General features: G+C 31.6%; 1 protein-coding gene across 1 annotated transcript in view; it reads left to right on the forward strand.

The window, feature by feature from the left end:
• The first annotated feature begins 1811 nt into the window (after positions 1–1811).
• Positions 1812–16324, forward strand: part of LOC118181404 (protein SpAN-like) — a 60059-nt gene continuing 45546 nt past the window's right edge. Inside the window, exons 1-2 of the mRNA XM_085812885.1 lie at positions 1812–1969; positions 6299–6473. Coding sequence (XP_085669011.1) covers positions 1841–1969; positions 6299–6473 — 304 coding nt within the window. The 5' untranslated portion in view covers positions 1812–1840. The remainder of the gene's footprint in view (positions 1970–6298; positions 6474–16324) is intronic.

Consider the following 16324-nt stretch of genomic DNA (forward strand, 5'->3'; position numbering starts at 1 on the left):
TTTTTTTTTTGTGTGTGTGTGTGTGTGTGTGTGTGTGTTACCTTTATTTATTAAATATCATATTTTTCGCACTGAAACCCTAAAATTCAGTTCAACAGCAATATCACAAAATAATTCTTAAATGATCTCTAACGTTTTATAAAATATGAAATAGATAATAAAACAAATTCCAAAATTAGGTTTCTGATGCCCGTATTTGGTTTCAAACGTACGCTATTCAAAATTTGATGGCTCTAGGTACCGTTGTTTTATCACAGTGCGAGAAACATGCGTACATTTATGTAGATCCTTCATTATTTAATTTCTTTAAATAAAATACAAGGCTCTAATATTTGGTGGCAACAATTTGAAAAGTGAACCAGCATTTATAGTGAATAAACGCAAAATGCCAAAACGAAATTAACAATCCTTCTGAGCAAATTGCCGCTTTGGACTAAAAATGCCTGTTTGTGCTTAATATAAAATCTGAAACTTTCAGTTTTTTCATCCTTTTTTTGTCCAAAGGGCTTTGTCCCTGAAGGACTATTGTTTTCTTATTGCGATTTTGCGTTGAATCACTATAAATGTCCGTTTCACTTTTCAAACTGTCGCCACCAAATGTCAGAGTCCTGCATTATATTTGAAGAAATTAAATAATGAAAAATATGCATAAATGTATGTGTATTTCTCGCCTTCTGATAAAACAACGGTACATTAAAGCCATCGAATTTCGAATGACGTAATCCTCCTACGAATATGAGCATGTGGAAGACCAAATTTAAAATTTGGAATTTGTTTTATTAGCGATTTCATATTTTGTAAAATTTTAACGAATTTTTGAGCAGCAAACTCAACGATTTAAAAGCGAGCAATGGCAACACTCTACGGCGGAAGAAAAAAACATTTTTATCTCTATCGGTCGCGACACTTGTGTATCGGAAATTCTAAAGATAGGCTCATTTTAAAATTATTTTGCGACATTGCTACAGAACTGAATTTTATACGTTAAGTGCAAAGAACATGATATTTAATAAATAAAGGTAACGCACAAAACGTTAAAAAAAAGTCCCTTTAGACGTAATTTAAAATCTGAAACCTTTCAGATTTTTTAAAAATTTTATTTATTTTATTTTATTTTTGTATTCTGAATTTTTTCTGAAATTAAATTGCATAGGATGAGTTGCATCTACTAATTGATTAATGAGGCTTAAATCATTGCATTGCAATTATCATGATTTTCTCTACGTGCGCATTAAATAATTATCGATCATTCGTTTGGGTAATAAATCAAGATACACTGTTGATTAATTACTATATCTTGTATTGTCGTAACAGAATTTACTGTTTAAATAGCAAGCCTTAAGCTATTACAAATGTTTTCCGACACAGAAGATATTTAATCTTTTGGTATTATGATATGCGTTAAATTTTTGGTATTCATGTCTTTGAAAAATTAATGAAAAAATTAATTTCTTTTCGAAAATTTTGTCACATTTTCCTGACAGCTTTCTTAACCTTCCATTGTCATGATTCATGGTCAATGAATTATCCTTAATCTTAAATCATTTGTAATAGTAACTTATCTAACTCAATAAACAACTCTGAGATGTTAATGGATGATAAATTAACCTCAACCTTCCAGCATGAAACTTACCAGCAGACCCTTCCAAACACTCAACAACCCTTTATCGTGCATCTATATATGCCTGGGCATTCATCAAGATTCAATTAAATTGCGTGAGAGTAATTAAAGCAGCAAAAAAATATATATTATGGATGAGGGTTAGTAATGACGTCATACTATTTTCGTATGTAAGGGAGAAAAGTTGGCTTGCGTTCGCAGCTGAAATCTGGACAGAAAATGGATAACTTGTGGTTGTTAATGGTCGCTTTGCTATGTTTGCTCAATTCTTTCAAGTTGAATGTCAAGGGAGACGAAGAAGATGATGACGAATTAGAAGAAGAATATCTTTATTCTTCGAAGGGTTTGGTGAGTTTGTAAAACTTAAGTAGAGCTCAAAATTCCTTTGTGATATATAATAACTTAAGTGTTTGTTGATCGTATGAAATAACTTTGAAGGATTGTAGTATTCGAATATATTGCAGTAAAATCTGTAAAAGTAATAATTCATGCAATTACATGAACGTGTGATATACAAGGCATTTATTTTTTCTATTCTACTACAGCTGGATATTTATAAAAAATTGAAAATTTGACAACATCGCAGTTATTGGAACATAAATGAGTTTAGAACGTTCTAGAAAGCAATTATTTCAATAACAAGTCTCAGATAATTATAAGAGTGTACTGTTATAATTACTGAGGCTTGATACTGAAATAACAGAATTTAACTAATTTTGCATAATACGAATAAAGTAGCATTCTTTTTTAAATTATAATATCCTTCCATAAACAAAAATTAACGCAACAAACAAAGATATCACCTATTGCAAGTATCATCTTCAATAAATTAATCACTTTCGGAAAAATGACAGGTTTTAAAACATTTTATATATCTGGAATGTGAAGAAATATAATTTTTGTCTACTCAAATTATTTAAAGTCACTAATTAGTGAACAAATTCAGTAGATCTATTTATATGATAAAACATCATAGAAACCAATGGCAAATGAGTCATTAAATGTTGTGTATAGTTAAACAGAATCTGAAACCTTTACATTTTTAAGGTAGGGAAATAAGTAACAGAAAAATACTAACAGGAAATCTTGAGAAAACTTAAAATGATACTCTAAAATTCCTCAGTGTTTACAGAATACCAGTTCTGTACTTGTTCGTTTTCATAAATTAATATCTGATGTCTACCAATAAATGTATATTGTCATTGATAAATTTTCCATTGCTTTTCTTTGTAACATTAAGCAGAGTATGTTTGTAAATTTGAACTGTTGCTCACCGTTATCGAAACTGGATAAAAATAAAGGGTTCCTATTTTAAGCTGTTTATTTAGCCCAAAAGAGATGATAGTCCCGAATTACCGAATGCGATATTAGTCTTAAAATGGCATTTTGCGTCGAAACATTTAAATGCGCTGTAACGGTACCTAGAGACATCAAATTTTGAATAACGTAGTCCTCCATCCGAGCATGGACACCTGGAAGCCCGAAATTTGAATTTGTTTCATTATCTATTTCCCATTTTTTAAAACTTTATCGAATTTTTCATTAACAGATTCAAAGATTTAAAGCAAGCAATGGCAACACAATACGGAATAAAACACATTTATCTCCAGCGCGTAAGACTGACTGTCCATGGGAAATTCTTAGGATATGCTGTTTTTAATCATTTTTTGATTTTCATGTTGAATTGGATTTTAAGTGGCATAAACTCCAATAACGTGATATTTAATAAATAAAGTAAAACACACAAAACGTTACTAATAAAAGGACAAAAAAAAAAGTTTTATAAAGCCATCTTAGTACGGAAACTGAACATTGATATGATGAATTGACTGAAAAAAAAAGTAGGAAAATGTATGCAATATTTAATGTTGCATCGGAAATTCTAAACGTATGCTGTTATGCTGCTTTTAAAATTTTTGTAATTTTGCTGTTGAATTGCATATGGCGTAATTGCGAAAAAAAATGGTGCTTAATAATAAAGCTAAAAAGACAAATAATAATAATAATAATAATAATAATAATAACAAATAAATAAAAATAAAAAAAAAAAAAAGTTTAGTAGGAGTGAGTGTGTTAGTGATTTCAGCGAGTGCATAGAAAAACCTTAACACACCCTTTTGGGCAACCGTTCAAATCTGAAATCTTAGAGATATTTTAAAAAATTTTATTATAAATTATTAACTTTTCAATAGTAACTCTCTATGGTCACATGTAACTTTTATATAATAAGCGTTTATAGCTTTCAGTTAATCATTTCTTATGCTGTACAATTAAGACCTACTCATATCTTCAGATGCGTGAAGCGCCATTTTTTAGTTGGCTCCATTTTTATTTACCAGAAAGATATTTGGAATGTTTTTTGGTGGGCAGGTAAATCGAAGGTTAGAAGAAAGTTAACGAAAATTAAAATAAAAATTTTTAAAAATCGGAAATTACAACGAAACTCGAAATTAAGAACTTAGGCAATTCCTTAGTATTTAATTTTTCTTCGTATTTATATAAGTACAATAACAAAAAAAAAAAAAAAAAAAAAAAAAAAAAAAAAAAAAAAAAAAATCTGAAAGGTTCTAGATTTTAAATTACGTCCAGAGGGGGCGTTTTTTTAACGTTACCTTTATTTATTAAATATCATATTCTTCCCACTGAAACCATAAAATTAAGTTCAACAGCAATGTCGCAAAATAATTTAAAAGGAGCCTATCTTTAGAATTTCCGATACACAGTTCCGCGCGCTGGAAATAAAAAGATTCCCCTCCCCCGTAGACTGTTGTCATTGCTCGCTTTCAAATCGTTGAGTTTGTTATTCAAAAATTCGTTAAAGTTTTACAAAATATGAAATAGATGATAAAACAAATTCCAAATTTCAAATTTGGGCTTCCACATGCCCATATTCGCAGTAGGATTACGTCATTCAAAATTCGATGGCTCTATGCACCGTTGTTTTATCACAATGCGAGAAATAGACATACATTTATGCAGATTTTTCATTATTTAATTTCTTCAAATATAATGCAGGACGCGAACATTTGGTGGCAACAGTTTGAAAAGCGAAACGGACATTTATAGTGATTCAACACAAAATCGCAAAACGAAAACAGCAGTCCTTCAGGGACAAAGCCCCTTTGGACTAAAAAAATGTTTTATCTTAGATTTTTTCCTGGAAAATACTGATTTACGAATTTTTCAAACAATCAATTTGGTATGTAACGAGGCATTTAACATTTTTTAACAATTAATGGATTGTAATTTACCCAGTAACAGCTATAATTACATTCAAATTAATTTAAACAGTTTCTCATCAGTTATCATCACCTGTGGTAGGCAACAGAAAAATAGGTGGTACGTAAAGAAGCAAAGTATTTTTAACTATTAAATTCAAAAAATAAAACCCCAACATCCTGATTTTTTCTCTAACACTCGTAAATTTATGCGATATAAGCTTTGTTCAAGGTTCTTAAAGGTCTCAATTTTTGTTTAGATAGTACGCGTTAGTCAAAAGGTTGAGAACCGCTGGGGCTTTTTCTAAAGTGTTACCATAGTTGTGAAGGTTCAGGTCAGAGTTTTATTTCATTTTATGTGTTTATTGTTTCTATAACAGGTTAGAATTTCTTGAAAGAAAATTCATTAAAAATTTCTTCAAAAAGTAACCCAATGTAATCATCGCGTCTAAAGGATAAACATAATACACCTAAATACGAGTTTGGTAATGCGTATGAGTGATATTTGCTTTCAAAAACTCAAGCTTCGTAAAATGTAAGACATGCATATTTATTTAAAATTTTCTTCTGCATTTATAAACTGAATTTTGATTTTAAAAGAATTTACGGAAAAAAACAGATTTATAATTTATGTAATCTGACAAACTTCTTAAACTTCATTATTTGTTAAAATATAGCAAGAAATTTTGGTACTATTCCGTTTTGAGGACCGTAAAAAATCGACAAACTATTGTTGAGGCCATTGCTGCCAAAAATAATTGCGGCAACCCTAATGCAAGAAAGGAAGTATAATAGTAAATTAACTAAGATTAATTTCGTTTTAATTCAGGTACAAGATTAAGTTCTTATAATACTTTTTTATTATTATAACTGATATAAAAAAAGGGTAAACATAACTGAATGGAAGCATAAGAGTAAATAACTATTTCAGATCATTATTATAATTTATATTAAAAAAGGCTAAACATAACTGAGTGGATTCCTGCATTGCCTATTTTCGCTACCGAGTTATCGCTAAAGCATTATTTTATCTCGTTGGTTGTTCAAACATAATTTTCTATAATGAATGATGCCTTTTCTTTAAAAAAAATTCTATTGCAGACTTTTCGCTACTGGCCAATTTCCAAGTTGTTAAATAGCGTTATCAAAAAAGGATTTAAAAATTAAACTAATATTTCAATAGCGTCTTAAGAAATATAGAACTATCTAAACTTACGCTATTTGAAATCAGCGTGTACTCTAGATTTGGCGCTTTTGCGCATACATTTTCGCTACAACTTTTTTACGGTTCTCAAAAAGGAATAGTACCGAAATGGGTAAATAAATACAAAGGAAATACTACTTGGACTAGAAATGCTATATTAAACTCAAAAATTGTATTTTCACATTTTATATCCTAAATAAAAGATTTATGTTTTCGCTGAAAAAATTTTAAAACTAATTTTTACAACATTTACAGCAAATTCTCACCGAACTAAATCCCACCGAAACAGAAGACGGGAAACCGATTGTAGAAGGCGATATAGTGCTGCCACCTGGAAGCAAACGGCCGAATGAAATTGAGGAACACAAAGGAATTGTTAACATCCTCACGATATGGACGAATGGAAAAGTATCGTACAACTTTCACAGCTGTAAGTCAGTTAAGTACTTTTGTGATTAATTACTGTTTATGAAAATTTAATTCACATCACATAATCTCACATTCATTTGAGTCTCTTATTTTCCTGTTTAAAATAATTTCTGTTTTTTAAAATATTAATTTTATTCGCAGTTGCTAATTTAATTATTAAATACAGTAATATACTGATTTACGAATTGATTACTAGAAAATTTGAAGCATTTTTTTTTTTTTTTTTTTACTTTTGAGATGCATAGAACATAACCAATTGTTATGTTTAAAATTCTATTCAGATTTAATGAATAATACTCGAATCAAATCCATACAGTATAATTTTTAACACCAGTTTTCATATTTGTAAAATAATACATTACATTTTCCTTCCCATTTCACGATATTTCACTTGAAAATTTACATAAATGTGCTTGTATATAAATAATATCAGAAGCTCACAAGAAAAAATAAAATATAACCTTTTTGAAGTAACCCTCAAGAATACTTTTTTTAATTGCTGTTTCAAGATTAGTCAGACAATATTTCGGTTCTAAACCATTTAACAGAGTTCTATATCTTACTAATGCTGCATTCGGGATTCAAACGATTAATGTCTTTCAGTCTTAAAATGGAAAAGGTTTTGTAAACATACGATGTCAAATTTGTGCAAACTTCTTCAAAAGGGCTATTAGTCTCGAAACATGATTTTGCGTTGATTCAGTTTAAATATCGTCTGCTGTAAATGCTTTGTTTCACTTTTCATTCCAGTCTGCTGCCATTCGCAAAAATATGAGATACTGATCATTCAAACTGAATCTGTCTGTTATGGATTAACAAACTAAGCTATCTAAAAGAAACAGATGCTGTTCTGAAGAATATTATTTTTTACTGGTAGATTTAAAAATAAATGTATTTAATTCATGGTATATTTCGTTTAAATTTTCAAATCTTTTCGTTTAAAAATCGTATTGAATGACGTTATATATCTTTTTCACTTTTCAGATGTACAGAAGATAGGTAACGTTCCTATGCTAGTCTAAAAGTAGTATAATAATCTAGTTTTGCTTTTCCACTACGGCCCTCTTATGGATGTGATTTGATTTCCACTACGGCCCCCTCTTATTATGGATAATCTTTAGTAAAAAAATCTAAATTAAACTTTTCGTTTAAAACAGCCTTTTAGGCTCTTAAAATAACCTTTCGGCAACCGCTAAAATCTTGTTTTTTTTAATTTGTTTGTTGTTAGACTTGTTTATTTAATTTCCTTGTTATTTTTGCCCTACCAATGCCAATGATTAAAAATTTCGGAGTGCCTACGGTTCAAAATCATGTACCTCCTCATCAGAATTACATAAAAGCGAGCAGATATAGGAAAATTGCATAAGTAGTAAAGTTGATGCTCAATAGAGGGAGCCACATGGCTCGAGAAAGTTTAGGGATAGCAAGAATTTATAAAACTTAAGAATACATAACTTTGCTGTAAAATTTTAGATTTTTAATCATTTTTTTTGGAAATTTTGATTTTTTTATAATTTTTTTGCTATTTTATAATTTTTTATATAAACGCGATACAATACAAAAGCATAAAGTGGACAGGAAAGATTTTACGATTAATAGGGTCATTGGCATGTGTTATTTTTACCCTCCGTTTTATTGTAATTCATACTGATAAAAATTTACAATTACTAATTTGAACTATGCATTTATAAAACAAAACCAAAGAAACTGAGTGAGTAGGCACATATGCCAGACTTATCGATGGGATGGACGTGGCTGGTTAAAATTTTATTTATATGGTCTTGAAAGTTTTCCCTTGTGACCCCTGAAAAATGTCAATAACAACCTATCTGTGTAATTATGAAGGAATTAATAATGCTGTTCGTCATTTCACTGTTCTAATATTGCCCTTCTCTTGTACCTGAAGTTAATGTATAAAACTTATGCTTTTAATTCCTTAAAATATCTGCTTTGGAGCACTGGAAGAATGTGGGCAGGTTGCACATCAAACAAAGAAGTAAAAAATGAATACAGAGCAGCTGCTTTTTTAAATAAAGGGGAATTTACATTGTGCCACATGAACTTGAAAAATAAAAATAAACGAGGTCATGAAAGAGTCCGATGGAAAAAAAAAAAAATTTCGTGGACATGACCAGCTTTTCTGTCTGTGCTGCTTGAGGAACACTCATAAGAAGACAAGGAAAAAAATATCCGTGGCAAAAAAGTTTCGGACTGGGCATTTTTCCCATAGGAAAAGTGCCAAATTGAGCAGCGTTTAGATATCTATTTCGCATATGTAGTCGCAATATTTTGCGGCGCTGGGCAAAATTGCGCCGGAAACTCTATTTCGCACAGGTGGAAAAGGAGAGGAAAACTAATTAGAAGAGGATTCTGTTTTTGTATAGCGCATTTCTGGGAGGTTTTCCTATGTATTTCTGGGAGCAACGCATTTCTCGGAAAAGTTTCTTACTGAGTTTCCCAACGAATAGTCGGTTAAGGGTTCTCGAGCGAAACAGAAGCTTCGAACAGCATACAAAAGTTCAATGAATCTCTTAAAAGTGGATTTCACGGATATTAAACCAATTATGTCTGAATACCTACTTTTTACCAGTTTTCGTTATAAGTAATTCGTTTAAACGTAAACGTTTTAAACGTAACACACGTAGAAGTAAAAAGTGGAAGTTCTTGGCAGTTCCCGCCGCTATTAAATAAATGCTATTCGCGCTTTGTATTAAGCCCAGAGCTAATACAGAATGCATTGTGCTTGGTAGGACTTCCTTTTGGCTTATGCTTAGTAGACAACTTCCTCTAGTCTGCAAATTCGCAATGTAGTGATTCTAATGGAGTGGGCGTCGATTGTTATTTGTCTGATACTACTTCATGGATTCGTCAAGAGTGCGCTGGTGACTGTTTGCTAATTATGGCACTGGACATGTGATGGTATCTATGATTTGTTCCTGTGATTTTCACAAAGGAATTACAAAAGAATCCGTCTCACATCACCGCCAATGGAAAGCGTTTAAATGCAGTTATCGTCGGTGAGCGCATGTATTCTAGAACAGGTACTATGCTTTCCTCGAACTCTGCTTCATCCATCTCTGCACGAAATGCATTGTGCATCTATTCCGATTTTCAGTAGTAAGGCATTATACAGATGTCGACTGAATTCATGACTACTTTTAAGATAGTTATAGAAAAATCAATTTAGACTGTAGCAAAAGAGAATGGCAAATCAGTGTTAAAGATATAAGTTATTTTCTCCCTCCTTCCAGCATGTCTTCGTGGTATAACGGCACAGTCGGCGTGTATTCGAGAAGTCCAGGTTGGAGTCCCGGCGCGGGAGTTGCTCATTTTTTATATCTCCTGCTTCAAAATAACCTAATGACTTTACAGAGTTGCACGAACTAAAAGGCGGTGAACGATAATTCTTCACCACCAGAATTTGGCGATTGGGTGCCTTAATCTTTTATTTAGGCTTTTCTGTGATGTTTAATTGTTTGTTCAGATCTGGGTTAACAGATGGCGTTAGTTGTCCGTATTTCTGCGAAATATACAAGCATGCTTCACACCAGTTTGCGCCAAAGATATTTATAGTTGAATTCTCAATACCCTAAGACTAATTGCTCAACATTTTGCGAGCCATATTCCTCCCAATTCCATCAAGAATGATCCTCGTACACAATGTGCTGTTTATTGTTTTAAAAAAAAAAAAAAAAAAAAAATCTGAAATGTTTCAGATTTTAAATTACGTCCAAAGGGGCGTTTTTTAACATTTTGTGTGTTACCTTTCTTTATTAAATATCATGTTCCTCGCACTTAAACCATAAAATCCAGTGCAACAGCAATATCGCAAAATAGTTTTAAAACGAGCATATCTTTAGAATTTCCGATACAGAGACTCACGCGCTGGAGATAAAAATGTTTTTTCTGCACAACGTTGCCATTGCTCGCTTTGAAATCCTTGAGTTTGTTAATCAAAAATTCGTCAAAGTTTTAAAAAATAGGAAATCGATCATAAAACAAATTTCAAATTTCAAATTGGGTCTTCCACATGCTCATATTCGTTGGAGGATTACGTTATTCAAAATTCGATGACTCTATGTACCGTTGTTTTATCACAATACGAGAAATATACATACATTTATGCAGATTTTTCATTATTAAATTTCTTCAAATATAATGTAGGACTCTAACATTTTGTGGCAACAGTTTGAAAAGTGAACCGACATTTATGAGTCCGATGCAAAATGCCAAAACAAAACTAATAGTCCTTCGGGATTCAAATCCCTTTGGACTAAAAAAAAAAACTGAAACTGGTTTAAAAAAAAAAAAATAAAATAAAAAAATAAAACGCAAAGAAACGCGAATTTGGTGCAAAGATTGGGAGGCAGGACTTTGCCTCGAGCCTTATTTCGAAGTTTATCAGACTAACTTTCATCTCTAATAAATGTTTTGCATTTTGCATATTTTCATTAGTAGATACGTTTTACCTTTCTATTTCATAAAATAAATCATAATTTAAACAAGACTAACTTTTCAAAATTTTACTTTTATATGATTATTCTTCAATTTAAATTTTTCGACAATCTTTTTTTTTTTATGATCTAATTTTAAATTGAAAAAAAAAAAAAAAAAAAAAAAAAACACTCTTTCACAAAAAGTATTTGTATAGTTTAAAATATATGTAGATTTGAAATATATAATAAAAAATACAATTAAAAGGTGTTAATTTCAATTACATTTCGTTAGTTTCAATTATAATTTTCATTCACGTATTTTTTATCTTACATATTACCCGCCCCATCAAATATGGCGACAGAAAAGCCTTTTTAGAAAAAAACATTACATAATTAGCGAAACAAGGAAAAATACAATAGTAAAAAAAAATCACAGATTTTGGATATAAATAATTTTAAAAAATAAAAAAAATCTTGTAGATATCATTTTAAACAATAAATTGAAATTGAAAATTCTATTGAAAATCTCGAATTTCATTTTCCTGTAAAACACTGTAAGGAATGTTCTAATTTTTTTCAACAAATACCCTAAAAGTTCACATTTCTGTAAAATCTTTGCTTGAATAATAATCATAATCAATGTTTTGCAGTCCTTAGCTTGTAAGTGTTTGGTTTTATACTGGTAACTGATGTTACCAATATAAGACCAACATTTTCTTTTACAGATTCATGAAATTTAAATTGATTATTTTTTAAATAATCCACATTTTCTTAATTGTAAAGCAATGTAAAATGGAACTTAGAACTTAATGCATAGTAAGTAACACAATTTAGTACAACAATAAAATAAACTTTGATAAGAGTGGGCAAATGCTCTACAATGCAAATCAGCGTGCCAACTTGCTGATGGCTGTGGGATGCTTAAATACGATTACACATAGAAACCTCCGTTCCTTAATAAAGGTAACTGTTTACACCTGTTTAGGAAAAGCTTTTAAAACTTTTCAAATATAAAAATTTCAAAATATTATATTGTAATTAAATTTTCATTTGAAACATTATTTGAAATAATATATTATTAGCATCGAAATTTCTAATTTACTTATTTTGTACAAGCGTGAAGACCCCGCAGCTTTCTCCTAGTATACACATATCCAACTATTTGAGCAGTTACTTGGAAAGGCCTCCGTTCCTTGTTTTAAAGGCAACTGGCCTTTTCTAACTGCACTAAAACATTCCATTTTTAAAAAAAATTAATTCTTGTAATAATACTAAAAAACACTGTTTGTTTATCATATTCTATACTAATTTTTCATAATTAATTACTTAAAACTGCGCAGGCCATGCAAAATGGAAGGACCTAGAAATAATGCAATCCAGAGACGTTATGACGATTTTTAAAGCAGAGAGGGAGAATTAAAAGGGTTACCGTAGTTTCAGTTATAATTTTGATTCTCATATTTTTTATCTCATATATATATATACGTAGCGTATTCGGAAACTAAGTACCGTTTCATTCGAGCGCTGTCGTAGCGCTGTGGTAGGCGTCCCGCGCATGCGCACTAGTCTTTCTTGTTCACTGACTTTCAATTGTCGCCATTTTGGTTGCTCTATGTTGTGTTTTCAGTTTCCTGTGCACATTCAAAATGTTTAAGACAATTAGTTCTCCCGCTGACTGTGAGATTCGTGTCGTGATTAAATTTTTCAACGCGAGGAATGTTAAACCGGCCGAAATTTATCGTCAAGTGACAGAAGTTTACGGTTAATACGCGATAAGTGATGGAATGGTGAGAAAGTGGGTAAGAGTGTTTAATGCAGGTCGAACAAATGTCCACGCCGAGGCTCGGAGTGGTCGGCCTTCTGTTGTCATCGATAATTTGGTAAGGAAAGTTGATGAAGCAATTCATGAGAACAGACGTTTCACAATGACAACTCTTTCAGAGGCATTTCCACAAATTTCACGTACTGTTTTGTTCGAAATTGTGTCTGACCGCTTGAATTATCGCAAACTGTGTTCCCGATGGGTTCCAAAAATGCTCACTGATGTTCACAAAACAAAGCGACTTGGTAGTGCCCTAACATTTCTCACGCGGTACAGTGATGAGGGAGAAAACTTTTTAAACCAAATTGTGACAGGTGATGAAACTTGGGTGTGTCATTTCACACCAGAATCGAAACAATCGATGGAGTGGAGACACACTCATTCTCCGAAAAAACAAGAGTTCAAAGTGACAATGTCATCACAAAAAATTATGTGCACTGTCTTCTGGGATAGGAAAGGCGTTTTGCTTACTGAATTTCTTCCCAGAGGTGAAACCATTAATGCGAGACGATATTGTGAGACTTTAACAAACCTAAGGCGTGCCATTCAAAACAAACGAAGAGGAATGCTCAGTAAAGGAATTGTGTTGCTCCATGACAATACTCGGCCCCATACTGCTGGTGTCACTCAATCGTTAATTCGACAGTTTCATTGGAAGCAGTTCGATCACCCGCCATACAGCGCCGTCCGACTATCACTTGTTCCTGCACATGAAGCGCAAGCTTGGTGGCAAGCGCTTTGGATCTGACGATGAGACGAAAAATGCTGTGGAGTCTGTGGTTATCGAAACTGGCGGGAAGTTTCTTTGACGATGGTATACAAAACTGGTCACCCGCTATGACAAGTGTTTGATCATTGGCGGAAACTATGTTCAAAAATAGTTTAAGACATGTATTTTCATGTAAAAATAAAATTGGATTCGAAAAAGTTGTTTTACTATTTTTTTTTTCAAAACGGTACTTAGTTTCCGAATACGCCTCGTATATATATACTAAGTTGCGTTTTCAAAACGTGAAAAATCCACGATGTAACAGACCTATTTAAGTGTAATTGAACTATTTTATTCACGCCATGAACTCATGAACTGTAACCGAACTATTTTATTTAAACGCCATCTCGTGGCGATATGAAAAAACGTCAGTCGACCTCCAGCCGCTATGATGATAGCTTACTATGTTATGTTATTCTCAATGTTTGATGTTCTATTTGGTATATGTTTCATTTTTATGTATATTTATTTTGCTTGTAACCGTTCCTGTGTGCTCTGTTAATAAATCCTTTTAAAGCTAGCCGGCATTAGTGTCTATTGAGGAACGGCTACATCACATTGGCGCCCAACTAAATTTGAATCCAAAATGGCGCAACAAAATGTTTAGAATTTCTGTTTGGCTTTAACAAGCTCTTACTCCCGAATTTAACTTTTAGTTGCTGGAGATCGGCTCAGTTTCTTTTCAGGTGTGGACTACTGGTCAAATATTCTGGAAACCAATTCTGGAATTAAAATTGTCATACCGTGCTGCTAGCACATCGAATCATCAACTGGACAATTTCAACGGAAAAGATAAGTTTCGTTTGCATTATCGTTTAATCTGAGTTTAAAGTTCTTTTAAACTGATTATTTATTATAAGCTGCTTCTTAAAGCAAATGTAAATTCTTTACTGAAATCTCATTTATTGATACTACATAAGAGTATTAAACGAAAGCAAACGGTTTTCTGTTAACCAAACGTTATTTCTTGAATTGTAATTTGTTATTTTAAAATGTTAATGCGCATAGTAAATTAATTTGTAGATAATATTGTTTCACTGAATACATGTTTTGATGTTAAAGTTTGAATATATTCATTGACGTTGTTCATTAGAATTTATTAGTTTCGCTTCTGACATACAGCAGCAGATGTTTTCCCCCCGCGGAAATGTTTAGACTAGCGATGATTTATGATGTGTTTACGTCAAATCTTTTATTATTTTTATTTCCTTTGAGTGCTGTTGTTCCTTATTAAATGTTTTATTCTACATAAAATAAAATATTGTACTTGTTGATTATCTTTCGACGAACATTTTGAGAAAATGATTATAATATACTACTTCAGGTAAATATAATTGTTTTCAATTTAATGAATGCATGTCTTAAAAAATATTTCTTGAAGCGAAAGAAAGTAATTATGAATAAAATCGAATGACTATTTAAATAAAGTAAAAGAGTTACTAAGTGTGTGTTGCTTACTCAGCTTAATATTTTGTTAAGATTAAGATTTCGCAGAATTCAGCTTAAATATAAAAGCTTATGGTACGACATTTATGTATGTTTTGTATGTTTTGCTAAGTAGTAAACAATTTTTGAGCAATTTATTGTATGTTATTTTCTTGATACAAGTTGAATTTATGAGGGCATTTTATGATATTTTTACGACTTCGAAATAATAAACTTTGTGAGTATTATTGTTTACATTTATAAATACTGTTTAATAGTGGTATATAAATGTACGAGTAACATTGTTTACATTCATACATGCTGTTTAATAGGGGTATATACATTTTACTTAAAGGTATAATTATTAATTCTAAAATACTGTATTGTGAATAAAATCGAAATAACAGCAAATTCAGCTTCATCTTTTCCCTCCCCCCTGACCTCTCATATAATATACCTTGCCAAAGAACGAAAAGAGGATTTAAAAACTCTCGCTGCAGAACTGGGTTTCACTGTAAACGACACTATGCGAGTAATAGATCTTAAAGATCTTATTGTTAATTCTGACACTTATGATGAGGCTTTTACCAGGAATCTTCTGGAAACTTTAATCGAAACTAGACAACAAAAACAACGTGAAAGCAACGATCTGGAGACACGTCAAAGAAAAGAACAACAACTTTTATTAGAATTGGAACGTTTAAAATTAAACCTGGCAGCTGCTAGCTCAAACCCTAACTATGCCGCCTTTGCTTCAAATGCAGCTATTGCGACAAATATTCAACACCTAATCCCTAAATTTACTGGAACTTCTGACATTGCAACCTACCTGCAAATTTTTGAAAGACAATGTGAGAAAGTTAATATAAAACAAATAGATTACATCACTCATCTCCTACCTCTTCTGCCTATAGACATTTCGCAAATTATTTTAAGAGAACCAAAAGACAAAAGATTAGAAGATTATTCTTACATCAAGAAGATTCTGCTACAAAGATTCAAATTAAATGCTGAATCATTTCGAATTAAACTTACTACACACCAAAAGCACCCTGGGTCTATATGGAAAGATTTTACTTACGAATTAAACAATTATCTCGAAGAGTGGCTCCATAGTCTCGATGTTACAGACTTTGAATCACTCAAAGACTTGGTCCTGACAGATCAGCTTAAAAGAAGAGTCAGTAGTGACGTTAAGGAGCATTTTATTGATACTTGGAGAAAAATAAAGAGTTCATCTGAATTAGTACAGAAATTGGATGATTATGAAGCTGTACGTGTTAAAAATACGAACTATAAAACTCAACTTCCTGGCAGGCGGAACTATTCTTACAAACCGACTAATCCATCCAAACACAAAGTAGAAAATCGAACAAGTGACATACAGGGAACTCATAAAA

This window comes from Stegodyphus dumicola, chromosome 3, assembly GCF_044657685.1.
Source record: "Stegodyphus dumicola isolate Sdum_Otavi_A_Nest chromosome 3, ASM4465768v1".
In the NCBI taxonomy this organism is placed as follows: domain Eukaryota; kingdom Metazoa; phylum Arthropoda; class Arachnida; order Araneae; family Eresidae; genus Stegodyphus; species Stegodyphus dumicola.